Here is a 26,724-nt window from a genome sequence, read left to right as displayed (position 1 = left end):
TTGGGTGCTTCTGTGCTCCACAATCTCCCTGGAGGTGTTCAGGACCAGGCTGGATGAGGCCTTGAGCCACCTGTTCTAGTGGGAGGTGTCCCTGCCTGTGACAGGTGGTTGGAACTGGCTGAGCTTTGAGGTCCCTTCCAACCTAACCCGTTCCATGACTCCCTGCTTAGATCCTGCAGCTGCTCCACCATGGCTCCCTGATTGCTCTGCTGAGCTTCTTGCCCTGCTTCAGAGCAGTCCTGGTTTTGGCCTCATGCTCTGACAGTCCAAGCTGCTCTGAGCAGAGTGGCCCCAGCTGCCCCTGCTGGGTCTGGCTCCCAGTGATGCCATCTCCAGTGACTCTCTTGTCATGTAGCTCATGTTTGCTCCTGGCCCCTTCAGCAGGTGGGCAGAGACTGCTGCTGCTGCTGCTGCTCACTGCACACAGCCACAGAGCACTGGGGGCACCTTTGGAGATCCTTCAGCCCAAGCCCCCTGCCAGAGCAGCATCACCCAGGGCAGGGCACACAGAACACAGCCAGGTGGCTTTGGAAAGTCTCCAGAGGAGACTCCAGAACCTCTCTGGGCAGCCTGCTCCAGGGCTCACGGCACAGCAGCTCCTCCTCACCTGTAGATGGAACTTCCATGCTCAGCTCTACGCTCAGTGCCCCTGGGCTGCCCGGGAGGTGGGGGAGGCCCCGACCCTGGGGGCTGCATGAGGCACTTAGGTGCTAGGTTGGACTCAGTGGCCCAAAGGTCTTTTCCAGCCTGGTTAACTCTGTGACTGTGGTTCTTGTCCTGTCCCTGGGCACCCCTGAGAAGAGCCTGGCCCCATCCTCCTGCCCCCACCCCGCAGCTGTCTGCAGGCACTGAGCAGTTCCCACTCAGCCTGTTCTGGATGTTGCTTTCCCTACCAGCTCCTGCTGCTTCCTTCCTCTCCTGCAGCCACAGCTTCCCCTCCTCCCCTTGCTGCTGCTGGGGGTTTGAGCTAAGTGAACCCCGGGGCTCCTGCAGAGTGCTGCAGCAGCTGTGTTTGGACTCAGCCCGGGTGCAGGCAGGGTGGCTCCGTCGGCCCTGCAGCCCCATGCTGGCACAGGCTGCAGTCTGCCCCAGAGCAGGCACAGCCCTGGGCACAGGCAGGCTCCTTACAGCTGTTTCAGAGCTATTTGCCATTCTCTGTCCCAGATCCAACCCGGGTTGTCTGGGATGAACCCCACACACAGGCTTCCTCGCAGGGTCTTCTTACCCCTGGCCAGCAGACCCCTCTTTGTTGCTGATGTCAGCATATCTCTGCTTCTCCTCTGCCTCCTTCCTGCTTCCCTCAGTCACTGCAGGCCTGAGCCTTTACCAGGTTGCCTCTCACAGACACTTCTGCAGCAGCCACGGCTCAGGCTTGCAGATTATCAGCTGCTAAGCAAACATCTCTGCAGAGTTCGGGGGCTGTGGCTTGCCTCAGACACCCTCCAAAGCAGCCTCTGCTCTGTGAGGCTCTTTGCCAGCGCTCCTCGGTTTCTCTTGGGTCAGTTTGGCCAAGCAGCTTCGTCTCCTCCAGGAGCACAGAGCTCTGTGTAGGTCCTTGAAGTGCCAAGCTGCAGGGCGGACATGGACCTGGCCCCGCTCCGTCGGAGGGCAGCGCACAGGGACAGCTCCTGCCTGCGCCGCTGCCTGCTGCAGGCAGACACTGCTGCCTTCTCCTGCCGACTGACCCTGCAGGAGCTGCAACCGACCAGCGCCAGGACTTCATTGCTGGGGCTCAGGAGGAAGCCTGAAATAGGTTCCAGTGGTCGCTGCTGGCTCAGCACTGGGGTGGGCAGAGGGAGCAGGGCAGGGATGGTGCCCCCGGACTAGGCACAGGGGAGGCTGCACCTCAAGTACTGGGGTCAGTTTCAGGACCCTCACTGCAAGGAGGACATTGAGGAGCTGGAGCAGGTCCAGAGGAGGGCACAAAGCTGGGGCAGGGTCTGCAGAGCAGGGCTGGGGAGGAGCAGCTGAGGGAGCTGGGGGTGAGCAGTGTGGAGCAGAGGAGGCTGAGGGAGACCTCATTGCTCTCTGCAGCTGCCTCAGAGAAGGCTGCAGGCAGGTGGGGGTTGGGCTCTGCTGCCTGGGACCAGGGAATAGGAGGAGAGGAAATGTCCTGGAATTGTGCCAGGGCAGGGTCAGGTTGGAGAGGAGGAAAAATGTCTTTGGTGCCAGAGTGGTCAGGGCCTGGCAGAGGCTGCCAGGGAGGTGGTGGAGTGCCCCTGGCTGGAGGTGCTGCAGAAAGGCCATAGTCTGGTGCCCATGGTGGGGCTGGGCTGGGCTTGGACTGGATGGTCTCAGAGAGCTTTTCCAACCCAACCCATTCCATGTTTCTGTGATCCATAGGAGCTGAGGTGCTACAGATGAAGCATTTTTATAGAGGCCAACCTCAGGGACACCTCAGTGACCATTCAGCAGTTTCTGACTCCTTTGCTCCTCCCTTGCTTTGCTCCCAACCACCCTGCCTGAGCAATTTGCTGCCCACGCTGAAGCCACTGCTCAGCTGTGGCAGGCAGGTGGAAGGTGACTGCACCAAGGTGCAGGTCCAAGATTCAGGCTGAAGCAAAAGGAGTCCTCAGTTTTCCCTCTCTTCAGACCCCAGGGAGCTCACTTGAGGGCTCAGCTGCAGCACAAGGAACCTGTCTGGGTTTGGCCTCTGTGGTGCTGGCTGGTCCCTGCCTGTCCCTCTGCAAGTGACATTGCTGTGAGGAGGCACAAACCAGGGGCTGCAGGGGCAGGGGGGCAGGTGTCTGAGGAAATGGGGGGGTGAAAGTGCTCTGGTTTGTGCAGATGGGACACTGCCTGCAGTCACCCCCAGGCTTGCAGAGCTCCAGCCCAGCACCCACTGTGCTGTTAATCCCCAGCAGCACTCCTGCTTGCCAGTTAGTGTGCTGCTGGCGTGGCCACACAGACCTGGGCACCTGCTGCCTCTTTGCCTTCAGCTCCTGCTTTGTCCCCTGCCCTCTCCAGCAGCCTTTTCACCCTCTCACCCTCACAGACCCAGCACAGGCTCGAAGGAAGCAAAAGGAAATCTCAGTGTGCTCCCAGGGCTGTCTGGAAGTGTGCAGCTGGAGCAGGCCACCACAGCCCAGGCTGCTGCTGCATTCACCACTGGGACACTGAGCAGTGACCTTTGTCATAGACTCACAGAATCATGGAGTGGGTTAGGATGGAAGTGAGCTCAAAAGCTCAGCCAGTTCCAAGCCCTCTGTGCCACAGGCAAGGACACCTCCCACTAGAACAGGTGGCTCAAGACCTCATCCAGCCTGGTCCTGAACACCTCCAGGGAGGCTGTGGAGCACAGAAGCACAGAATGGGATCAAAGATCAAAGATCACCTTCTGTGACTCTGTGCTCCACATCCTCCCTGGGCAACCTGTGTCAGTGTCTCACCACCCTCAGTCCTTCCCAACATACAGTTTCAATCTCCCCTCTGCCAGTTCAAACCCATTCCTCCTCCTCCTGCCATTCCCAGACCTTCTCAGCAGTCCCTCCCCAGCCCTCCTGCAGCCCCCTGCAGACCCTGCAAGGCCACTCCAAGCTCTCCTGGAAGCCTTCTCCTCTGCAGGCTGCACAGCCCCAACTCTCTCAGCCTGTGCTCACAGCAGAGCTGCTGCAGCCCTCTCAGCATCTTGGTGGCCTCCTCTGGGCTGGCTCCAGCACTTCCATGTCCTGCTTGTGCTGGGGGCTCCAGAACTGCCCCAGGATTGCAGGTGGGGTGTGAGGAGAGCAGAGCCAAGGGGCAGAATCCCCTCCCTTGCCCTGTGCCCACACTGCTCTGGCTGCAGCCCAGCCCAGGGTTGTGTCTGGGCTGCACTCACCCTGCAGGCTCCTGTGGAGCTTTTCATCATTTCAGACCCCCAGGTCCTGTTCCTCAGGGCTGCTCTCAGCCATTCCCCACCCAGCCTGGAGCTGTGCTTGGGACTGCATCCCCCCAGGTGCAGGACCTTTCACTTGGCCTTGTTGAATGCCATCAATTTACATCTACAAGAGCAGGGAGCTGCTTTGCAGGGACCCTCCTTGGAGTCCTTGCCCAGGGGCTGTGGGTGCTGCAAAACACAGAGCAAGGAGGGCTCCACGTGGGAGGGCTCCCAGGACCATGGATTTCATTCTGCTTCCTGGGAAATTTTTCTTACTGAGGGCATGGAAAATGTTACACAATCACAGGACTGTTCTGGCTGGAAGATCACCAAGTCCAGGCCTTCCCCCAGCACTGCCAGGGCACCACCAAACCATGTCCCTCAGCACCACCAGGGCAGGGTCAGGTTGGAGAGGAGGAGAAATCTTTGGTGCCAGAGTGGTCAGAGCCTGGCAGAGGCTGCCCAGGGAGACAGTGGAGTGCCCCTGGCTGGAGGTGCTGCAGAGCCCTGTGGCCATGGCAGCTGGGCCATGGTCTGGTGCCCATGGTGGGGCTGGGCTGGGGTTGCACTGGATGAGCTCAGAGGCCTTTTCCAACCAACCAATTCTATGACCCTGTGAGCTACCAACTGGCTCAGTCTGGTCCTTGGCAGGTGCATGAAACACAGGGAGCTGAACTGCTCCTCCCCTTCATCTTCCTCCATCCTTCACCTTGCAGGTGTTAGCCTCCCTGCTGGGCTGTGCCAGCCAGCCAGGGCTGTGACTGTGCACATGAGGTTTGCTTTTAAACAGCAAACTCTGACCCCAGAACTCAAGGACTGTTCTTGTCTGCACACAGCTGCCCCGGGAAGAAGGATCCCACAGGTCCATGAATAGAATCATAGACTCAAGCAGGTTGGAAGAGAGCTCCAAGCTCATCCAGCCCCACCTAGCCCCCAGCCCTGCCCAACCAACCAGACCATGGCACTCAGTGCCCCAGCCAGGCTTGGCTTCAACACCTCCAGGCAGAGTCTCCACCACCTCCCTGGGCAGCCCATTCCAGTGCCAATCACTCTCTCTGCCAACAACTTCCTCCTAACATCCAGCCTGAACCTGCCCTGGCACAACTTGAGGCTGTGTCCCCTTCTTCTGGTGCTGGCTGCCTGGCAGCAGAGCCCAACCCCACCTGGCTACAGCCTCCCTGCAGGCAGCTGCAGGCAGCAATGAGCTCTGCCCTGAGCCCCCTCTGCTGCAGGCTGCACCCCCCCAGCTCCCTCAGCCTCTCCTCATAGGGTTTGTGCCCAACACCAGGCTGAAAGGGAAGCTCAGAGCTTTGCTTCCATCCATCAGCACCAGTTTGCTCTCACCTCCCACCACACAACAGCCCTGGGCAGTGCAGGACACCCTGGCTGATGGCTGATGGCTTCCCTGTGGTGAGGCAGAAGCTCTCTCTGCTTTGCTGGGAGCCTCCTGAGGACAGAAAGAGCTCAGACCTCTTGGGCCATGGCAAGAGCCATGAACTGTTAGACCTGAGCTGTGAGCACAGGACTCAGCTGTGCCCTCGGCAGGGGATGGAGCTTGGCCCTGCCTGCACAGCCAGGCAGCCAACTCAGCAAGTCCTGGGGTGGGCCAGAGATAAGGAATTGACTTGAAAGTGGTCACCCACTGAAGGTCTTCGCAGGCCAGGATCTGAGCAATCCGTGCTGGAATGTCAGAGTGCCCTGAAGGCAACCCTCAGGCAGCAGCAGTGCAGGGAGCAGGTCCTGGGCTGCAATGAGCCATCAGGCTGGCTGGGTGGAGCACCCAGGCTGGGTGGAGTTAGGTTGGAGAGGAGGAAAAATGTTTTTGGTGCCAGAGTGGTCAGGGCCTGGCAGAGGCTGCCCAGGGAGGTGGTGGAGTGCCCCTGGCTGGAGGTGCTGCAGAGCCCTGTGGTGGGGCTGGGTTGGTGTTGGACTGGATGAGCTCAGAGAGCTTCTCCAACCCAACCAAGTCAATGGTTTCCAGGCTGTGTCTGTGCCCATGGCTCTCCCTGTGCCCTGCATCCCTGTCAGGTGAGCAGAGCTGCCAGGAGGCACTGCCTGGGTCAGCTGTGGCAGCTGCAGCAGGAGGCGTCTGGGAGCAGGCTGTGGCTGTGCAGCTGGGGCCTGCTGCTGCCACCCAGGCAGAGGGCTCCGAGCAGGACAGGTTTGGGGTTACTGCAGGGTGGGCACAAGCTCAGCCTGAGGCTTTCTGCACTGCTGCTGTGGCAGCTGACCCAGCAGCCCCTGCTGGAGGCACAGAGCTGCTCCTGTGTGCTGCAGCCGGGAGAGCAAAGGGCACCTCTGTGCTCACAGGGTCATGGCGTGGGCTGGCTTGGAAGGAAACTCAAAGCTCATCCAGCCCCAACCCCAGCCCTGGGCAGGGACAGCTCCCCCTGCACAGCTGCTCAGGGCCTCAGCCAGCCTGGCCTTGAGCACCTCCAGGCAGGAGGCAGCCACAGCCTCCCTGGGCAGCCTGTGCCAGGCTCTCCCCTCCCTCACTGGCAACAATTTCTTCCTCCTGTCCACTCTCCCTCTCCCCTCTCCCAGCTCAAAGCCACTGTCCCTCAGCCTGGCACTCACAGCCCTTGCCCAAAGTCCCTCCCCAGCTCTCCTGTAGACACTTCAGGTCCTGGAAGGCTGCTCTGAGGTCTCTCTGGAGCCTTCTCCTCTCCAGGCTGAAGAGCTCCAACTCAATCTGAACTGTGAGACAGACAAACTGACTCTGGAGCTGGGGAAGAGACCCTTGAGGCTGATCCCTTCTGGTGCTGTCAGCTCTGTCCTGGATGCCCTCCTTCAACAGACCCCCAGCCCAGCCCTTCCTGGGCAGCCTGTGCCAGTCTCTCCCCACCCTCACTCTCAAGAATTCCTTCCTGATGTCCACTCCCAATCTCTCTTCAAGCTTTGATCTGCTCCCTCCCATCCTGTCACTACCAGCCCTTGTCCAAAGCTGGCAGAGCAGGGCAGAGATGCCTGCTGCTGCCCACCTGGGCCCCTGAGCAGCTCTGCTGTGGACTCTCCCAGCTGAACACAGCACCTGAGAACGCCACAGGCACAGCTGGGGGAGTTCAGGGGGGCTCCAGCTGCAGCCAGAAGCCCTGAGCAGTGCTTCTGCACACCACAAGAGAGATTTCTCCCCCTCCCTGGGCACAGGCACTCCAAAGAAGCCAAGCCCTGGCCTTAGCTGTGAGGGTGGCACAAAGCAGCAGGACTCAGCTCAAAAAGTCAGCATCTTTATTGGACAGGTTTAGAAAAGGTGTGCAGGGCTGAGCAGGCTGAAGAGAGCAAACCAGGAGGGCCCAAACCTTGCTGCAGCCTCCCCTGGGCACTCCTTGCCAGCTTTGTTTTCCTCCACCACATTTAGCTGTGCCCCAAACAGGCTTAAAGTACCCCCAGGGCAAGTCCACCCTGCAGAAACCTTTGGGCTGTTTCTCACCTCCTGGCCCAGGATTCTGTGTCCCTCACTGCCAGCTCTGGGCTAGACACTCCCCACCTCAGCTCACCTCAGCTCACCGAAGGGAGAAGCCAATCTCCAGCTGGCAGTGCCAGGAGCAAAGGCTTGCAGAGAGAGGAACCAGAGTGTGGTGGCTGCAAGGCTGCGGTGCAGGGGGGAGGCTGCAGCCAAAGCCAGGAGCAGCTCTGCAGACACAGGGTGGGGAGAACCCAGCCCAGGGGAGCTGAGCACCCGAGGCAGCTGGCACAGGCAGAACCAGAGGTGCCCACCAGGAACTCCCTCCTCGCTGCGGGGGCTGAGGCTGCTCTCCTCCTGCGCTGCCCACGGCTGCAGCCTGCTCAGCCCTGGGACAGCCACCGCAGAGCCCCCACCTGTGCTGCAGAGCTCAGCCCCAGAGCCACAGCAAGCAGCAGGAGCCAGCTCTGCAGGGCAGCCCCTGGCAACCAGCCCCCACCCCGGGCTGGCAAAGAGCTCTCACCACGGCTCCCAGCTCAGCAACCCAGGGGCCTGAACTGGGAGCTGACAGCACAGCTCAGAGAGCTCAAACAGCACAGTACCTGCGACTGACCAAGCAGGGCAGCGAGGTGCCAGGCAGACACCAGGGGGCTGAGGAGGAAGCTTCCCTGCACCGGCAGCCCTGGGAGGGAGCTTCCCTGCACCAGCAGCCCTGGGAGGGAGCTTCCCTGCACCAGCAGCCCTAGGAAGGAGCTTCCCTGCACCGGCAGCCCTGGCACAGCTGCTGAGTGCAGCCCTGTGGAGAGCTGAAGCCTTCATCCCTTGTGTCCCACCTGCACTTGCACAGCTCCAGTGCCTGCGGCAGCAGCAGCCCCTGTGCAGGGAGCAGGGCAGGGCTGCTCCACAGCCAGCTCCCTGCAGCAGCCAGAGCTGGGCTCAGTTTGTGTGGTTTGGTTGGGGTTTGGTTTGCTTTTTTGGGCTCCATTTCTAATGTAGATTAATTAATTAATTATTAAGGGGTCGAACTGCAGAGATCTTCAAACAGCAAACTGCCCTGAGGCAGATCCCATGGTCCTGCTCCGGCAGGGGTGGGGCTGGACGCGATGATCCAGGGAGGTCCCTTCCACCCCCTAACATCCTCTGGTCCTGTGATCCCAGGCTTTGGATCCCAAGAACTTCCTCGCTGCAGCACCACAGGAAAGCAGCTCCAAGCTCAGTCCCCGTGCAGGGCTCAACCTGAGCATCCCCAAGCTCTGAACCCCCTCTGGCTCTGCACTGCTCTGACACCAGCCTGGAGACCTTGAGCTGAGCCCTGCTGCAGCTTCCTTCCACAGACTCCAGATGTTTCCAGATGCTCTCCTTGAAATGCTACCTCCCAACAACAAACTTCCTCGCTGCAAGCAGCTCCTACCAAGCCCCCAGGAAAGCAGCCCCAGCAAACAGATCCTTACTCATCTCACCCACCCCCTTCACACTGCTCCAAGGCTCTGCCTGCAGCCTCCCACCTGACCCAGAGCAAGCATTAACTTAACCCAGCTTTGGCAAAGGGGCACCAGCACCATGCAGACCAGACCTGCCCAGGCTGCCAGCAGAGCCTGCACCAGCTCGGACGGAGGAGCTGCAGGGCACAGTGGCTGAGGCTGAGCAGACCATGGGCAGGGCTGCAAACCGAATCTTCTTTACCACTCAGCTGTGGCTTCTGGGTGCTGCCAGGCTGCAGGGGGCAGAGCTCATTCTTGTGTCAGGGACTCACCTCTGGGAGCAAAAAGTTCACTTCTCAGAGGTTTCCTTTTGTGTCCCTTGAGCCTGTGCTGGGTCTGTGAGGGTGAGAGGGTGAAAGGCTGCTGGGGAGGGCAGGAGCTGGAGGCCAAGAGGCAGCAGATGCCCAGGTCTGTGTGCCCAGGCCAGCAGCACACTAACTGGCAAGCAGAGAGCTGAGGCCACGTCCCAGGAGTGCTGCTGGGGGTTAACAGCACAGTGGGTGCTGGGCTGGAGCTCTGCAAGCCTGGGGGTGACTGCAGGAGAGGGAGAAGGAAAAGGCTGCTGGAGAGGGCAGGTGAGGGAGCAGGAGCTGCAGACAGATGCTGACCATGGGCAGCACAGGGGAGAGGAGTGAGGTCACCTCCCCAGCCAGGGTTGCTGTGCTAACAGCCTGACAGGTTCACCTCCAGCCCCAGCTGTGGAGGAAGCAGATTCTGCCCCAAACCAGCCTGAGCTGCACCCTGGGAGGGCTCTGTCGAACTGAGCCTGCCCTTTGCACTCTGCCAGCAGGGAGATGCTGAAGCTTTTGCTCAACCTGAAGGGGACCAACTTCAGTCAGAGCTGAGCAGTACAAACCCAGCTGGGCCCTGCCCTGAGCTCTGCCAGACAGCAGCTCCCTGCACCCCCAGCCCCACAGCCCAGCAGGGCAGATGTTTCCCAGGGGCATTTTCCAGGCTCCAGCCACAATTTTCAGCTGCAATTTGTGTTCTCTACAAACTGCTGGACCAAGGAGAAGGTTGTGTGGGAGGCAGCAGCAGCTCTGCCTCCTGTGCACATCCCAACACTGAGGGTCTCCTGGCAGCACCCCTGAAGTACCTGCAGAGGCTGAGCAGGGCATTGCTGCCCAGCAACCAGTCAGGGAATCACTTGGCTGGGACAAGCCCTCTGAGCTCATCCAGTCCAAGCAGCAACCCAACTCCAGCACACCATGGCCCCAGCTGCCATGGGCACACACCTCCAGCCAGGGGCACACACCTCCAGCCAGGGGCACTCCACCACCTCCCTGGCAGCCTCTGCCAGGCCCTGACCACTCTGGCACCTGTATAGGGTTAACACTCCTGGGGGAGTGACCCTGAACCTGACCCTAGGGGTCTCGGCCCCTCCCCAGGGGTGGGCCACACTCCAGGTGATGGTTAGCCCACTCCCCCCACTTCCTGCGGTATAAAAGAGACAGGAGTTTCCTGTCTCTCCCCTTTTTTTTCTCCCTTCCTGCGTTCATGATCACACACACACTGATACTGCATACCAGCACACCACGTGGCAGCCACGAGGCAGAGACACCATCACACTACTCGGGTTGTATCCATCCCTGTTTGTATTTTGCTGTTTTCCCTTCCTTATCCTTTGTAAACTCCCCTACCTCCAATCCCTTTTTTCTAAGTTATTGTTAAACTTTTCCTTTTTTTAACTTCCAAATCGAGTGAGATTGATTTATTTGGGTGTCCCTACCTTTATCTCTCTCCCTGTCTTTTGGGGAAAGGAGGGGGAAGAGGGGAGGGCACTCTATAAATTCTATAAATTGTCATTGGGTCTACCAAATTTATAAGAGTCTCTGGGAACCTGCATTTGAACCCAAGACAATTTATTTGGTGCCCAACGTGGGGCTAGGTAGAAAGAATTCTTTCAGAGAAGATTTGGAAGTTAAAAAATGGATATTCTGAAAGTCTTAATCATTCAGGCTTTTGCATGGCTGTTTTGGGCCTGGGTGTTAAAGTTTATAAGTTACCATGTCTTCTGGATTGTCATTGATATGCTCTGGGAATATTCTAAGCATTTGCCTGCCCGAGTCTATGCCTATTTCCTGAATTCTGTTAGTAATATCACTGTGTTTAGAAATGTTTCTGGAACATGGAATCAATCTGAGTATATGCATTGGAGCACAGAAGCTCCAGATATTTTGGGGGAGAAATGGTACTGGATAGCTGTTATTTCACTGTGTGTAAATGTAGGTTTGGGAATTAATAAGGTAGCTGTGAACTTGGACACGTGGAAGTATCAGGTGGGCGCCGCCATTAGGGTGCTTAGGGGGAGGGGTGGTCCTCACTGCCCGAGCTGCAGCTGCGGGGGTTGGGCGACAGGTCAGGCCGTTCCGGCCGCCCCCAGCGCAGGCACCGCCCCTAGCGCGGCTCCGCCCCGAACTCCGCCTCCGGTCCCGCCCAGGGCAGCCCCCCGGACCCTGCCCCCTCAGCCCAGCCCCCTTCACCTGGCGCCAATTACCACGCGGCCAGCAAGATCAAATCAAAATCCTCCCGCAGATACCGATCCAGGGCAAGGGACCTCTTCGGGAACCAGCACCCCCCAGCAACAGCAACCAGCTGGAAATGGACCTGATAATGGAGTGATCCTTATCAGCTCCACGCCCAGAAAGGAAATCAGGCACATAAGGCAGGAGTATGCAAGGGCAAACGGACAGTCCCTTTTAGCCTGGCTTTTGAAATGCTGGGATGCAGGAGCAGAAACCGTGGACCTAGATCAGAGGGAGGCAAAGCAGCTGGGATCCTTGTCGAGGGATGGAGGTGTGGATAAGGAGCTGGGAAGGCTCGATGGTACCCACTCACTTTGGGCCAGGCTTCTGATAGCTGTGAGGTACAGGTACCCGACTAAGGATGACATGATTTTCCATCCCCTTAGATGGACAGATATGGAACAGGGGATCTCATACCTGAGGCAAATGGCGGTTCAAGAGATAATTTATGGAGCCGGCCAGATGCCCTCGGACCCTGATGATGTCCGCATGAAGCCAGCCCTCTTAAAGAAACTGACCCAGTGTGCCCCTTCTACATATGCCCCCACATTGGGAGCACTGCTGCTGGGCAGAGACCCCAACAACCTTCCCACAATCAGGGAGTTTGTGAATGACCTAAGACAGTTTGAAGACAGTTTGTCAAGGAAAACCTTAATTGCCACTGTAGAGACCCTCACCCAAGAAGTGAATGAGCTAAAAGCCTCTTTCTCTGAACTGCAGAAGGCAGAGGATGACTGCTCTTCACCTTCAGAATGGGTGCAAGTCTCAGCTGTCAGGAACACACGCCGCCGTGCTCCTCCTCCTCCCCGCAGGAGACCAGCCCAGAGCAGACAGGGTACACACAGGGGTTCACTCTGGAGAACACTGTGTGAGCATGGGGAAAACATGGACAGATGGCATGGCCAGCCCACCTCAGCTCTATCGGCCAGGGTAAGGGAACTGCAGGGGACAAACACAGGGAATAACTCCTCCAGAAGAGGGGTTGCCCCAGTGTCCCGCAGGCAGCCCTCTCGCCCAAGGGGTGGTGAAGCCAGTAACTCAGGTCCATGTGCCTCATGCAGTCACACTGCTCAGCATTAGAGGTGCCCTGTCTCCAGCCAGGCAGAGGCCAGGGATAACAGAGTATATTGGGACGTGTTTGTGAAATGGCCTGGCACTTCTGAAGCCGAGAAGTACAGAGCGTTGGTAGACACCGGTGCCCAATGCACTCTGATCCCCTCCAGCCACAGGGGGACAGAAACTATTACAATTGCAGGAGTCACAGGGGGGTCTCAGGAGTTGACTGTGCTGCAGGCTAAGCCTCACCGGGAATGTGTGGGAGAAGCACTCCATAGTAACTGGCCCTGATGCACCTTGCATCCTGGGGATTGACTTTCTCTGGGAAGGGTACTTTAAAGATCCGAAGGGGAACAAGTGGGCATTTGGCATAGCAGCTGTAGAGACTGCAGACAAAGAGCAGCTGTCTATCATGCCTGGCCTGTCAGATGACCCTTCCGTGGTTGGCACCCACAAGGTGGAAGATGTTAAGTTACCCATTGCTTCTCGTGTAGTTCATCGCAGGCAATACCACACCAACAGAGACTCCCTGCTACCCATACAGCCGCTGATTTGCCGCCTGGAGCAGCAGCTTGTCATCAGCAAGAGCCACTCGCCCTTCAACAGCCCGATATGGCCAGTGCGAAAGGAGACTGGGGAGTGGAGACTCACGGTGGATTTCCGAGGCCTGAACGAAGTGACTCCTCCAATCAGTGCAGCCGTGCCTGATATGTTGGAGCTGCAGTATGAACTGGAAACGAAGGAGGCCAAATGGTATGCCACAATTGACATTGCTAATGCCTTCTTCTCCATCCCCATTGCAGAAGAATGTAGGCCACAGTTTGCCTTCACCTGGAGAGGAGTCCAGTACCACTGGAACAGACTGCCTCAAGGGTGGAAGCACAGCCCTACAATCTGCCATAGCATCATCCAGACTGCACTGGAGAAGGGTGGAGCTCCTGAACATCTGCAGTATATCAATGACATCATTGTATGGGGTGAGACAGCAGAGGAGGTCTTTGAGAAGGGTGAGAAGATCATTAATATCCTGTTGGATGCAGGTTTTGCCATTAAGAGAAGCAAAGTGAAAGGGCCTGCCAGAGAGATCCAGTTCCTGGGAGTTCGATGGCAGGATGGCCGACGCCACATCCCTATGGATGTGGTGAATAAAGTGGCCACTATGGTGGAACCACTAACCGGAAGGAGACACAATCCTTCCTGGGGTTTGTGGGCTTTTGGAAGATGCACATTCCCGGGTACAGTCAAATTGTGAAACCCCTCTTTGACGTTACAAGAAAGAGGAATAACTTTGAGTGGGGACCTGAGCAGCAGGTGGCATTTTACCAGATCAAACGAGAGGTGGTCCATGCCATGGCCTTGGGACCAGTTTGAACCGGCCCAGAGATTAAGAACATTCTCTACACAGCAGCCGGTGAGAATGGTCCTAGCTGGAGCCTATGGCAGAAAGCTCCTGATGAGACACGAGGCCGCCCACTCGGGTTCTGGAGCAAGGCATACAAAGGCTCAGAGGCCAACTATACCCCCACAGAGAAAGAAATCCTAGCTGCCTATGAGGGAGTCAGAGCTGCCTCTGAGGTGATTGGGACGGAGTCACCACTCCTTTTAGCTCCAAGGCTTCCAGTCCTGACTTGGATGTTTAAAGGGAAGGGTTCGACTCCGCACCATGCCACAGATGCCACTTGGAGTAAGTGGATGGCTCTGATAACTCAGAGGGCTAGGATGGGGACTCTCGAGCGCCCAGGCATTGTAGAGGTCATCACCAACTGGCCAGAGGGCACTGACTTTGGAAAGCCAGCAGAAGAGAAGGCAGTGACCCGTGCCGAGGAAGCCCCCCCATACAGTGACCTCCCTGAGGAGGAAAAGGCATATGCTCTCTTCACAGATGGATCCTGCCACCTGGTAGGTAGCAAGCGGAGATGGAAGCTGCCGTCTGGAACCCCACACGCAGGGTTGCAGAGGCAAGAGATGGAGAAGGTGAATCCAGCCAGTATGCTGAGGTGAAAGCCATCCAGCTGGCCCTGGACATTGCAGAATGAGAGCAGTGGCCAATGCTATACATCTACACCGACTCATGGATGGTAGCAAATGCCTTATGGGGGTGGCTGAAGGAGTGGAAGAGAAATGATTGGCAGAGAAAAGGGAAGCCTATTTGGGCTGCTGATCTCTGGCAAGACATTTCTGCACGCCTGGACAACCTACCAGTTAAAATCTGACACATCAGTGCTCACATCCCAAAGAGCAGAGCCACTGAAGAGCAGCAGCATAACCACCAAGCTGACCAGGCTGCCCACATCTGCCAGATTGACCTGGACTGGAAGCACAAAGGTGAACTGTTCTTAGCTCGGTGGGCACATGACTCTTCTGGCCACCAAGGAAGAGATGCCACATACCAATGGGCCCGAGACAGATCCGTGGACATATCCATGGAGACCATAACTCAGGTTATCCATGAATGTGACATCTGTGCCACCATAAAGCAAGCTAAGCGCATGAAGCCTTTGTGGTACGGGGGACGGTGGTCAAAGTACAGGTATGGGGAGGCCTGGCAGATCGATTACATCACTCTGCCTCGGTCTCGCAGTGGCAAGCAGTATGTGTTAACCATGGTGGAGGGAAGCACTGGGTGGCTGGAAACCTACCCAGTACCTCATGCTACTGCCCGTAACACCATTCTGGGCCTGCAGAGCCACATCCTGTGGAGACACGGTACCCCAGAGAGAATTGAGTCAGACAATGGGACCCATTTCAAGAACCACCTTGTAAGCAACTGGGCAAAAGAGCATGGGATAGAATGGGTTTACCACATCCCATACTACCCACAAGCTGCAGGAAAGATTGAGCGACACAATGGCCTGCTGAAAACCACCCTGAAGGCTATGGGAGGAGGAACTCTCAGAAACTGGGAGAAGCACCTTGCAGAAGCCACTTGGCTGGTGAACAGCAGGGGATCAGTTAACAGAGCTGGTCCTGCTCAGTCTGCCCTACTGCCCATAGTTGAGGGAGATGGAGTTCCTGTGGTCTGTGAAAGGAATCTACTGGGAAAGACTGTGTGGGTTGCTCCTGCCTCTGGTGGGGGAAAACCTATCAAAGGGGTGGTATCTGCAGAGGGTCCTGGTCACACATACTGGGTGATGATGGAAACTGGTGTTATTGAGTGTGTCCCTCAGAGAAACCTCTCTTTAGCTGAAAAGGTTTTGAAATCTCAGAGTTGATTCCATGTGTTCCAGATACTTTCAGGTTATCTTGTATTATAGTTGTATCATAGTTGTATCATAGTTGTGTAATACTTGTGTTATAGTTCATAAGGGGTTACAAGTTGTTTTTGTAGTTATACCCTCACCACTACACGGTGTCCAACAGAACCTACATGACAGCAGCAGCTATCCAGAGTCCTACAGCATCACATCACACCACGGCGTCCAACCAGAACCCTGCATCTGATTCGTCACTGATGCCCTGCAGTGAGAGACTGTTCCTGATTTCCCTCCAGAGGATGTCTACAGCCATCTCATCTACACCTGTTCCCCTGATGCCAGACACCAAGAGACTGTTCCTGATGTTTTCTTCGCAGAGGGAAAAGACTTTTTTTTTTCCTGAGTTCCAACAAGAACTGTTCCTGTTTCACTGACTTTTCTTCCGTTCCTGCCCTGCTCACACCTCACCAACCTGCACTGGACCAGAGGAGCAGAGCGTCTTGGGATACAGCCGGGGACCAAGAAGGACTTTAAGAACTCTTAACCCATGGACACTTTTTCCCATCTTTGGAGAAGACTGCTCTTAGGAAGGTGGAAGTGGTCTAACCAAGGGGTGGAATGTATAGGGTTAACACTCCTGGGGGAGTGACCCTGAACCTGACCCTAGGGGTCTCGGCCCCTCCCCAGGGGTGGGCCACACTCCAGGTGATGGTTAGCCCACTCCCCCCACTTCCTGTGGTATAAAAGAGACAGGAGTTTCCTGTCTCTCCCCTTTTTTTTCTCCCTTCCTGCGTTCATGATCACACACACACTGATACTGCATACCAGCACACCACGTGGCAGCCACGAGGCAGAGACACCATCACACTACTCGGGTTGTATCCATCCCTGTTTGTATTTTGCTGTTTTCCCTTCCTTATCCTTTGTAAACTCCCCTACCTCCAATCCCTTTTTTCTAAGTTATTGTTAAACTTTTCCTTTTTTTAACTTCCAAATCGAGTGAGATTGATTTATTTGGGTGTCCCTACCTTTATCTCTCTCCCTGTCTTTTGGGGAAAGGAGGGGGAAGAGGGGAGGGCACTCTATAAATTCTATAAATTGTCATTGGGTCTACCAAATTTATAAGAGTCTCTGGGAACCTGCATTTGAACCCAAGACAGCACCAAAGACATTTTTCCTCCTCTCCAACCTAACCCTGCCCTGGCACAATTCCAGGACATTTCCTCTCCTCCTGTCCCCTGGTCCCAGGCAGCAGAGCCCAACCCCTACCTGCCTGCAGGCTCCTCTGAGGCAGCTGCAGAGAGCAATGAGGTCTCCCTCAGCCTCCTCTCCCCACACTGCTCACCCCCAGCTCCCTCAGCTGCTCCTCCCCAGCCCTGCCCCAGCTTTGTGCCCTGCTCTGGACCTGCTCCTGCCTCTCGATGTCCTTCTGGGAGCTCAGGGCCCCAGCTCTGAGCGCAGGACTCTGGCAGTGGTGGGGATGGAATGGTCTGCCCCAGGCTGTTCAGGCACCCCAGCTGCCTGCTCCTCTGCCTCACCACCACCTCAGGAGGCCATCCAGTGACAGAAAGCTCAGCCCCCAGACTACAGCTGGGCTGGTTTGGTGGCTCCCAGTGCCCTGAGGTGGCTTTTGTCTGCCTGGGTGAATTCTTCACTCTCAGGAGCAGCTGAGCTCAGCCCCAGCCCAGCCAGGTTCCACACACAGCCTCTGGCTCTCTGCTAGCAGCTGTCCTGAGAGGTTCTTTCCTGCCCCAAGTTCCCTTCCTGCAGCCTGTGGAGCTCTTGGCTCTGGTTTCCACTCTGCAGCAGTTCAGCTGCTTTGGCTTTTCCCACACATGCCCTCAGGACTTCCCTCTGGGACAGCAGAGCAAACTCTTGCCCTGCCTCAGTGTCTCCTGCTCTCTGAGCCTCCACTTTTATTCTCTCCTCTCCCTCTGCATCCTGCCCAGCAGCACTGGCACAGAGAAGCCAAAGAGCTTGGTGGTGCCAATCTGTGCTGGGTGCCCCAGCAGGCAGCTGGGGACCCACACTCCAGAGAGAGCAGCTGGGGGCAGCCTGGCCAAGGCTCTCCTCTGGGCTCCCTGCTGATGATCCTCAGCACTTTGCTCTCTTTGGGACCTTTTGGTTCTTTCTTCGTTCTTGGAACTTTTTTAGTGTTTTTTCTTGTTTTGGGGGGGACTTTTTGTCTGTTTGGGGTTTGGGTTTTGGTGTTTTCACTACAGCAAAGGCTTCTCCTCACTCAATTCTTAGATGCACAGACAGCAGTGGGTGGGAAGGGACCCTCCAAGGGCAGCTTGGCCAAGGCCCTGCAGCCACCAGGGACACCTCCAGCCAGAGCAGGCTGCACAGGGACACAGCAAGGCTGAGTTTGACTCCTCCACCTCCCTGGGCAGCCTGTGCCAGCCTCTCCCCACCCTCACTGTCCACAACTCCCTCCTGATGCCCAACCTAGCTCTGGCCTGGTCCAGTTCCAAACCACTGCCCCCAGCCTGTCCCCACAGGCCCTCTTGAGCAGACCCTCCCCAGCTGCCTGCAGATACTGAACTGCAGCTCTGAGGTCTCCCTGGAGCCTTCTCCTCTCCAGGCTGAACACCCTCAGCTCCCTCAGCCTCAGTCCCCACAGCAGAGCTTCTCCAGCCCCTGATCATCTGCATGGCCTCCTCCAGACCCTCTCCAGCAGGTCCAGGTCCTTCCTGTGTTGGGGTCCCACAGGTGGCCCCAGCCCTGCAGCTGAGGTCTCCCCAGAGCCCAGCAGAGGGGCAGGATCCCTCTCTCCAGCTCTGCCCACACTGCTCTGGGTGCAGCCCAGGCTGCCCTTGGCCTTCTGTGCTGCCAGTGCCCACTGCTGGCTCCTGCCCAGCTTCTCCCCCACCAGCACCCCCAGGTGCTTCTCTGCAGGGCTGCTCTCAGTCTCCTCACCCCCAGCCTGGACTGACACCCAGGGCTGCTCTGTGCCAGATGAAGCTGCCAAGGTGCAGAGGAGCAGCACAGCAGCACTGCTTTTAACAGCATTTTCCCTGCCTTGAGCACCTGGACTCAGGTTTGCTGGGGATGGCTGCCTGCTGCCATCAGGGCCAGCCCCACTGAACACAGCCTCACACCTGCCTGCAGAGCTTTTTGCTGGCCTGGACTCGCAGAGACAAAGGAAAAGCAGAGCTGTGGGTTCTGATGAACTCCATCAGGGTCCAGTCACAGCCAAAGTGGGGCAGCAGGGTCCCTGTGTACAGCACTGTCAGGGGCAAGGCATGGAGCTCAGCTGCTGAGCTCACACTCTGCAACTGAGACACTGCCCCAGGCAGCTGCTGGGGGTTTGTCCTGCTTTGATCTTTGGGGAGTTTGGGAGAGCAGATCCAAATCACACTTGAAAAACAGAGGGAGGCCACCCAGGGCCAGCAGGGGAAGCCAGATGCTGCCAGCAGCCTTGCCCAGGGTGCCAGCTGAGCAGAGAGGCTGCTGCCTGCCTGCAGATGGTCTGGGTCCTGCCATTTCACCTGGGCTACAAAGAACCTGAGCAGCAAACTGCCCCCTGACCCCCCGCAGGTGAGCACGATGCTGACAGCCACTCTCAGGCAGAGGATACAGCTCAACCCTTCACCATCAGCAAGGGCACAAAAGCTGTGACTGAGAGACACCCCCAGGCAAGAAAGCAGAGGGCCAAGGCAGGCTCCAGAGCTGTTTGCTTGCTCCCTGCCAACTTCTTCCTTCAGACATGAGGCTGCCTGCTGCATTCCACAGACACAGCTGTCCCAGGACTTACATTAAGGCCTAATCCTGCTGGCTGAAGGTTTTTTATCTGCCACAGTTGGTTCTGCTCCCTGCTGGAAAGAGAGGGCAGGGAAGAGGAGGCTGCACCCCAGAGCCTTAGCAGTGCCTTCCAGCAGGGTGCTCTGTAACTCAAACGTACTGCAGGCCTCTGGACTCAGGAAACTCAACATGAAACTCAGCTTTAGACAGGGCTTGAGGCTTTGAGCAGAGGCTTGGCCACTCTGACAGCCAGGGCTGGGCTCCACAAAGCCCTTCTCTAGTCTAGACAAAGGCTTTCCAGCAGCTGGGGACAGGTAAGAACTGAGGGGATCACTCCAAAGCAAACAGAAGCAGGAAAGGGGCAGCTTTTGGAAGGCCCAAATGGCTAAACCAGAGCAGGCATCAGGAAGCTCTTCAGCACCCAACCCAACCTGCCAGCTGCAGCCTCCTCTCAAAGCACTGCCTCTGCTCCTGCCACCTGCTGCTGCTCCTGCAAAGGCCACGTTGGGCTCTCCCCAGGAGTTATTTCTTCAATGCCATTTGGAATCACATTCCAGGATCCTGGAATCCTTCCATCTCCTATTGCAGCTTCCATGGGAAGTGCCTGAGGCCTTCAGGGACTGCAACTTAAAGTGTCCACCAGAGAAGCCTGACAAAGCCAAATGCTCTTGGATGGAGTGACAAAGACACCAACCACAGCAGCTCTCCTCCACCTGTGCTGGGAAGACTCCATCATGAGACACAGGGAAAGACACAAAAGAAACCCAGGAAAGCTTTAAAGCCACAAACTGAGTCCTGCACAGTGCCCTGGAGCAGGTGCAGGACCACAGGCCAGACCACAGCTCCATGCCAGAGCAGGACAGGCCATGCCTGGGCTGCCCTGGGACAGGCAAAGCATGGCTGAGGCAGCTGGTCCCTGAGAGCAGCTCTAAGGAACAACTGACTCCAGCACCAAGAGTGCTGCCCTGGCAGTGTAGGCAGCAGAGGACTTGCTTCAGAGTCACAGACCAGAATCATGATCCTTAAGCAAACAACAAGAGAAGCTCCAAAACCTCCAGCAGGTGAACTTTGTCTGCTTTGGCATTTGCCTCTTCAGCTCAGGGTATTCTCCTGCCTCTTTTCTCACCTCTCTGGCTTCTATTTTATCTCTAAACCATCAAACACTCCTGAGATGCTTTTGCCTCCCCAGAGTGCTCTGGAACAGACACTGTCTGCTTTCAGACAGACCCCAGAGCTCAGCAAGTGCTCAGCAAGCTTCCTGCAGCTCCAGCCAGGCTGCCTGTTGAAGTAGCCTGTAGCCAGCCCAGGTACCTGGAAGGAAAAGCACCAACAGCAAAGTTAAGAGATGCATTTAATGCACCAGAGGTGGCTGAAGCCCTGCAGAGCTGGCAGGGCAGCCACCCTCTGCAGCTCCTGCAGCTCAGTCTGTACTAAAGCATTCCCTTGTATCATGGCTTTGACAGGTAGGGAAGAGTAAGAGGTGAGCACAGGAGAGTGCCAAAGCTCCTCTTGTCCTGCTGCTCTCAGCCAAGCACTGCAGCAGTGTTCAGTGCTTCTCCTCCAGGCTGACCTGTGCTGTGCTAAAGCAGCAAAACAGCCACGCAGAGGCCTGTGGCAGTCCAGCCCCTGGTGTGATGGAAATGGAGCAGTCAGAGGCATCCAGGCCTGAAGCCACCACTGCAATGCAGCCATCAGCCCCTGTAGAGCACCATATTTCAGAGGGTGGTTGAAGTGTGCAGCTGGAGTGAAGCTGGAGGCAGAACATTCCTTGCTGGATCCGAGGGTGGCTCCTGCAGGACTCCTGACTGCAAACACAACTAAACCAGTCCTAACCACACACTGCTGGGACAGGGACATGGGTGGGAGGGGAGAGGAGTTCTCAGCACAGTTCATTCCAGCTGCTTTTCCTCTGCAGTCAGCCCTTGGCTTCCCAGGCTGTCCTGGTCCTGCCCAGCTGGTTGCCCACTCTGTGCTTCGCAGGGTTCAGGCTGGTCCCGCTTTGTGCTGCCACCAGCCAGCTCCTCTGCAGCTGAGCTGGGGCTGTGCAGCTCCTTCAGGTGGAGGGTGGGGTTGGTCATTTGCTCTGAGTCCTGCTGGGGGGCTGCTGTGCTGCTGTCTTTGGGAAGCTCAGGGCAGCTGACAGGAGCTATCACCAGGGGAGGCTGAGGTAGGTCCTTCTGGAAAGAGAAGGTCACAGTCAGCATGGTGGAGAGCAGGAGGGCTGCAGAGGTGCTGAGGGGAATGGAGCATCTCATGGGGACAGAACTGAGGCTCCTGAGGCTGGAAAAGAGAGGTCTGAGTCTGGGCAGCACTTCAAGGGTGGGTGCCAGGAGGATGGCATCAGGCTCTGCCCAGCACTGCCTGCACACAGGACAAGGGGCAATGGGCACAAACTTCACCATAGGAAGTTCCACCTAAACACGAGGAGGAAGTTCCTTGGTGTGAGGGTGGCACAGGCTGCCCAGAGAGGTGGTGGAGTCCCCATTCTGGAGACATTCAAAGCCCTCTTGTGTGAGGGCAGGGGCTTGGGCTGGCTGAGCTGCAGAGGCCCCTTCCAACTGCCCCATGCTGGGTTCTGGGCATGGTGCAAGCACCACAGCTCTGAGGTGTGCAGGGCCAGGCCTGAGAGCTCAGATCACCTGCACATGGCCAGGGCTGGCTGCAGGTCTGTGCTTGGCATTCTGTGAGACATGGTCACAGAGTGGCTCAGCTTGGAAGGGACCTCAGAGCTCATCTCCTGCAAGCTCCCGCCATGCCTAGGGACACCTCTCAGCCAGACTTGGTTGCCCAAGGCCCCACCCAGCCTGGCCTTGAACACCCCCAGGCAGGAGGCAGCCACAGCCTCCCTGGGCAGCCTGTGCCAGGCTCTCACCACCCTCAGACTGAAGAACTTCCTCAGCTCCACTCTAACCCTGCTCTGCCTCAGATCCAAACCATTCGCCTCTGGCCTGGCTCAGACCCTCTCAGCCCAAGTCCTTCTGCAGCCTCCCTGCAGGCTCCCTTCAGGCCCTGGCAGCAGCTCTGAGCTCTCAGTCACATCCTGCAAGGCTGAGATTCAAGGATGCATCCTCTCCAGGGGCAGCCCTCAGCAGAGGGCTTGTGGACACAGCTTCCTGTCAGGACACCAAAGGGATGTTTCTGCCAGCAAGGTTTAGTGCCTGCTGAGCCCAGGCAGGGCTGAGGCAGCAGCTCTCTGCCCCTGCCCTCCTTGCTGGCAGTGCCCAAACACTGCCAACTCCCAGCACACTGCAGATGACCTCCAATATTTTCCCCAACAATCACAGAATCAGTCAGGGCTGGAAGGCACCACAAGGACCATGCAGCTCCAGCCCCCTGCCATGGGCAGGGACACCTCACACCAGAGCAGGCTGCCCACAGCCTCAGCCAGCCTGGCCTTAAACACCTCCAGGGATGAAGCTTCCACCACCTCCCTGGGCAACCCCTGCCAGGCTCTCCCCACCCTCCTGCTGAACAACTTCTTCCCAACCTCCAGGCTGACTCTGCCCATTTCCAGCTTGGTTCCATTCCCCCCACTCCTCTCACTCCCTGACAGCCTAAGAAGTCCCTCCCCAGCTCTCCTGTAGCCCCTTCAGATACTGCAAGGCCACAAGAAGGTCCCCTGGGAGCCTTCTCCTCTCCACCCTGCACAGCCCCAGCTGCCTCAGCCTCTCCTCCCAGCAGAGCAGCTCCAGGCCTCTGCTCATCCTCCTGGCCCTTCTCTGGACCCCTCCCAGCACCTCCAGAGCCCTCTTGTGACAGTGGCTCCAGAGCTGGGCACAGTGACAATGAAAGTTAATCCTCCAGGGCAGAGCTGTGGAGGCTCCCACAAAGAACTGAAGACAACAGGAGGAAGCTCCCTGGGGCACACTGCCTGCAGCCTGCTGCAGTGGCTGCCCAGGCTAGGGCAGGCATTGGCAGCCTGGGCTATGGGACCTGGCCCTGCCCACGGCGGGGGGGTGGCACTGGATGCCCTCCAAGGTCCCTTCCAGCCCGTTCTATAAACCTGCAGCCATTCCTCACAGCAGGAATGATTCCTTTTGGAATCAGATGAGCCTCACTTGTCCCACAGGGAGGCAAAGTGAGAAGCTGCTGCACGGAGCTTCATTTCTACCTTCACAGGCAGCAGGCCAGGAAAGAATCAACGCAAGGCAGACTCAGAGCACAGATGGGCTGGGCTGGAAGGGGGCTTCAAAGCTCTTCTAGCCCAAGCCCCTGCAGCCAGGCAGAGACACCCTCAAACAGATGCTGAGGCCTGCCCAACCTGGCCAGAGCTGGCCACAGAGTTGGGGCTCTGCAGCCTGGACAGGAGAGCTCAGAAGGAGCTGCTTCCAGTGAGGGTGGTGAGACACTGGCACAGGCTGTGCAGCACAGAAGCACCCAATGTGATCAGATCCAGTGCTTCTGTGCTCCACAACCTCCCTGGAGGTGCTCAGGACCAGGCTGGATGAGGCCCTGAGCAGTGTGTTCTAGTCTATGGACTGGCTGAGCTTTGAGGTCATTTCCAACCTAAACCATTCCATGATTCTATGGCCTGAACTGGTTCCAAGGAGTGGGCTTCTGCCACCTCTCTGAGCAGCCTGAGCCAACCTTTCAAGCCTCCTGATCACAAGCTAGCAGCCTGTGCTCTGCCTGCTGCCCAGCCCAGCAGCCAGGCTGGCAGCACAGCAAGGTCAGGTTACAAGAGTGAGCAGAACAAGCCCATGCAAGCAGCACTGCCAAGGCAGAGGGGGTTGACCCCCACCCTTCAGGTGGCAGCCTACAGAGGCTGGCAAGCTCAGGGAGGAAGCAGGACACCACTCAGCTGAGGGGATTCAGCCCCAGGCTGCTCTGGGAAGCATGAGGGCTCTGCTCCGTGTGGAGTCCTGGAATGGCTCAGGTTGGAAGGGATCCCAGGGGCCAGGCTGGAATGCTCCCAGCCAGAGGGGGCTGCTGCAGGCCCCACCCTGCCTGGTCTTGGACCCCCCCAGCAATGCCATTTCACTTACACCTAAACCCTGCTCATGCAATATTCCACTCCTAATGGCACTGCTGCTCTCACCAGAGCTCAGCAGAGCCAAAGGAGGATGAGCAGAGGCCTGGAGCTGCTCTGCTGGGAGGAGAGGCTGAGGCAGCTGGGGCTGTGCAGGGTGGAGAGGAGAAGGCTCCCAGGGGACCTTCTTGTGGCCTTGCAGTATCTGAAGGGGCTACAGGAGAGCTGGGGAGGGACTTCTTAGGCTGTCAGGGAGTGAGAGGAGTGGGGGGAATGGAACCAAGCTGGAAATGGGCAGAGTCAGCCTGGAGGTTGGGAAGAAGTTGTTCAGCAGGAGGGTGGGGAGAGCCTGGCAGGGGTTGCCCAGGGAGGTGGTGGAAGCTTCATCCCTGGAGGTGTTTAAGGCCAGGCTGGCTGAGGCTGTGGGCAGCCTGCTCTGGTGTGAGGTGTCCCTGCCCATGGCAGGGGGCTGGAGCTGCATGGTCCTTGTGGTGCCTTCCAGCCCTGACTGATTCTAAGCTCAGGCAGACCTCTGTCACCTCACAGCTGCCATGGCCATAAACGTCCTAAAGGAGGAAAAACTTTGCTGAGGCAAGAAAAATCAGTTAAGAAAGGCAAACAACCAAGCAAAGGAGGACTCTTGGGGTTGGGTTGAGAAGACTGCAAGACTGTTACTCAACTGTGATGCTAGTTAGGGTTTGCTAACATTAGTACTTCCTGCAGACACTCAGAGCAAAGTGGTATTCACCGCAAAGCCGCTGCCCGTCCAGAACATGCCCAGCTCCTTCCTCCAGACTGCCACAGCGAAGCTGGTGAGGAGGGTGCAGGGCACCAGGTAGAGCAGGGCAGGCTGCCCCATCTGCATCAGTGCCAAGGCAACAAAGGTCACGAGCAGGCCGACGCCGTAGCCTGCAGGGGAAGCAGAGCAGACAGCAGCGGGTCAGAGGCAGCCCCAGGGGCATCCTGCCAGGGCTGGGGGCAGCAGCACAAAGCATCTCCAGAACTGCTCCAGGCTACAATCCCAATGCACACCTGGGAGAGTGCTTTAGCCTGCTTCCCACTCTGCTCTCCTCACACCCCACCTGCAGTCCTGGGGGCAGCTCTGGAGCCCCCAGCACAAGCAGCACATGGAAGTGTTGGAGCCAGCCCAGAGGAGGCCACCAAGATGCTGAGAGGGCTGCAGCAGCTCTGAGCACAGGCTGAGAGAGTTGGGGCTGTGCAGCCTGGAGAAGAGAAGGCTTGGAGGAGACCCTGGAGTGGCCTTGCAGGGTCTGCAGGGGGCTGCAGGAGGGCTGGGGAGGGACTATTGAGAAGGTCTGGGAATGGCAGGAGGAGGAGGAATGAGTTTGAACTGGCAGAGGGCAGATTGAAACTGGATATTGGGAAGGACTGAGGGTGGTGAGACACTGGCACAGGTTGCCCAGGGAGGATGTGGAGCACAGAGGCACAGAATGTAATCTTTGATCAGATTCTGTGCTGCTGTGCTCCACAGCCTCCCTGGAGGTGTTCAGGACCAGGCTGGATGAGGCCTTGAGCCACCTGTTCCAGTGGGAGGGGTCCCTGCCTATGGCAAGGGGTTGGAACTGGCTGAACTTTGAGGTCCCTTCGAACCTAAACCATTCTATGACTCTAACCACGAGAGTGGTGCTGGAATACTGCAACAGACTGCCCAGGGGGTTGTGGAGTCTCCTTTTCTGGAGGGATTCAGAACCTGCCTGAATGTGTTCCTGTGTGCCCTGCCCTGGGTGATGCTGCTCTGGCAGGGGAATTGGACTGGATGAGCTTTGGAGGTCCCTTTCAACCCAAACCATTCTATGTTTAACTTAGCAGAGATATTACAGCCTGCTACAGACCTTGCTCAAGGGTTGTTGGAAAGCACCAGAGGGGATGGACTGAAGCTTGAGGAGGAGAGACTGGAGGTGAGGAAGGAATTGTTGACAAAGAGGCTGGGGAGAGCCTGGCACAGGCTGCCCAGGGAGGCTGTGGCTGCCTCCTGCCTGGAGGTGTTCAAGGCCAGGCTGGATGAGGCCCTCAGCACCCTGGGCTGAAGGAGCTGTCCCTGCCCGTGGCAGGGGTTGGATCTGGATGATCTTGAAGGTCTCTTCCAAGCCAAACTCTGATTCCAAGCTTCCAGTGGCAGGAAGGAGCTGTGGAAGCAGTGATCAGTGTCCATGCTGAGCAACTCACTGAATGGCTCAGGCTGGAAGGGCCTCACAGCTCATCTCCTGCCACCTCCTCCAACCCCCTGCCTGTCCTGGCAGGGACACCTCTCAGCCAGACTCAGCTGCTGCAGGCCTCATCCAGTCTGGCCTTCAACACCTCCAGGGAAGAGGCAGCCACAGCCTCCCTGGGCAGCCTGTGCCAGCCTCAGCACCCTCAGGCTGAAGAGCTCCTTCCCAAGATCCAGTGGTCTGGGAAAGGGAAAATGAGGACATGAAATGGTGCCAGGGGACATGTCCATGATCTCCACAGACACAGAGTTGCTCTGACCACTCT

At 57.4% G+C, this 26,724-nt stretch overlaps 1 protein-coding gene across 4 annotated transcripts in view; it reads right to left on the bottom strand.

Moving 5' to 3' along the window:
* Positions 1–20,593: 20,593 nt before the first annotated feature.
* The window catches only part of SPPL2B (signal peptide peptidase like 2B), a 30,831-nt gene continuing 24,700 nt past the window's right edge, over positions 20,594–26,724 (bottom strand). The window contains exons 14-15 of one of the 4 annotated variants that reach the window (XM_064175283.1): positions 24,977–25,137; positions 20,594–21,436 (exon numbers count right to left, since the gene is read on the bottom strand). In XM_064175283.1, coding sequence (XP_064031353.1) covers positions 21,149–21,436; positions 24,977–25,137 — 449 coding nt within the window. In that variant the 3' untranslated portion in view covers positions 20,594–21,148. Of the gene's footprint in view, positions 21,437–24,908; positions 25,138–26,724 lie in introns of all 4 variants that reach the window. The other 3 variants (XM_064175284.1, XM_064175285.1, XM_064175286.1) reach the window with 3 other exon arrangements.

The sequence above is a fragment of the Pogoniulus pusillus genome, chromosome 41 (genome assembly GCF_015220805.1).
Source record: "Pogoniulus pusillus isolate bPogPus1 chromosome 41, bPogPus1.pri, whole genome shotgun sequence".
Taxonomy (NCBI): domain Eukaryota; kingdom Metazoa; phylum Chordata; class Aves; order Piciformes; family Lybiidae; genus Pogoniulus; species Pogoniulus pusillus.
Note: the sequence above shows the minus strand (reverse complement) of the source record. Positions and strands in the feature narration are given on the sequence as shown.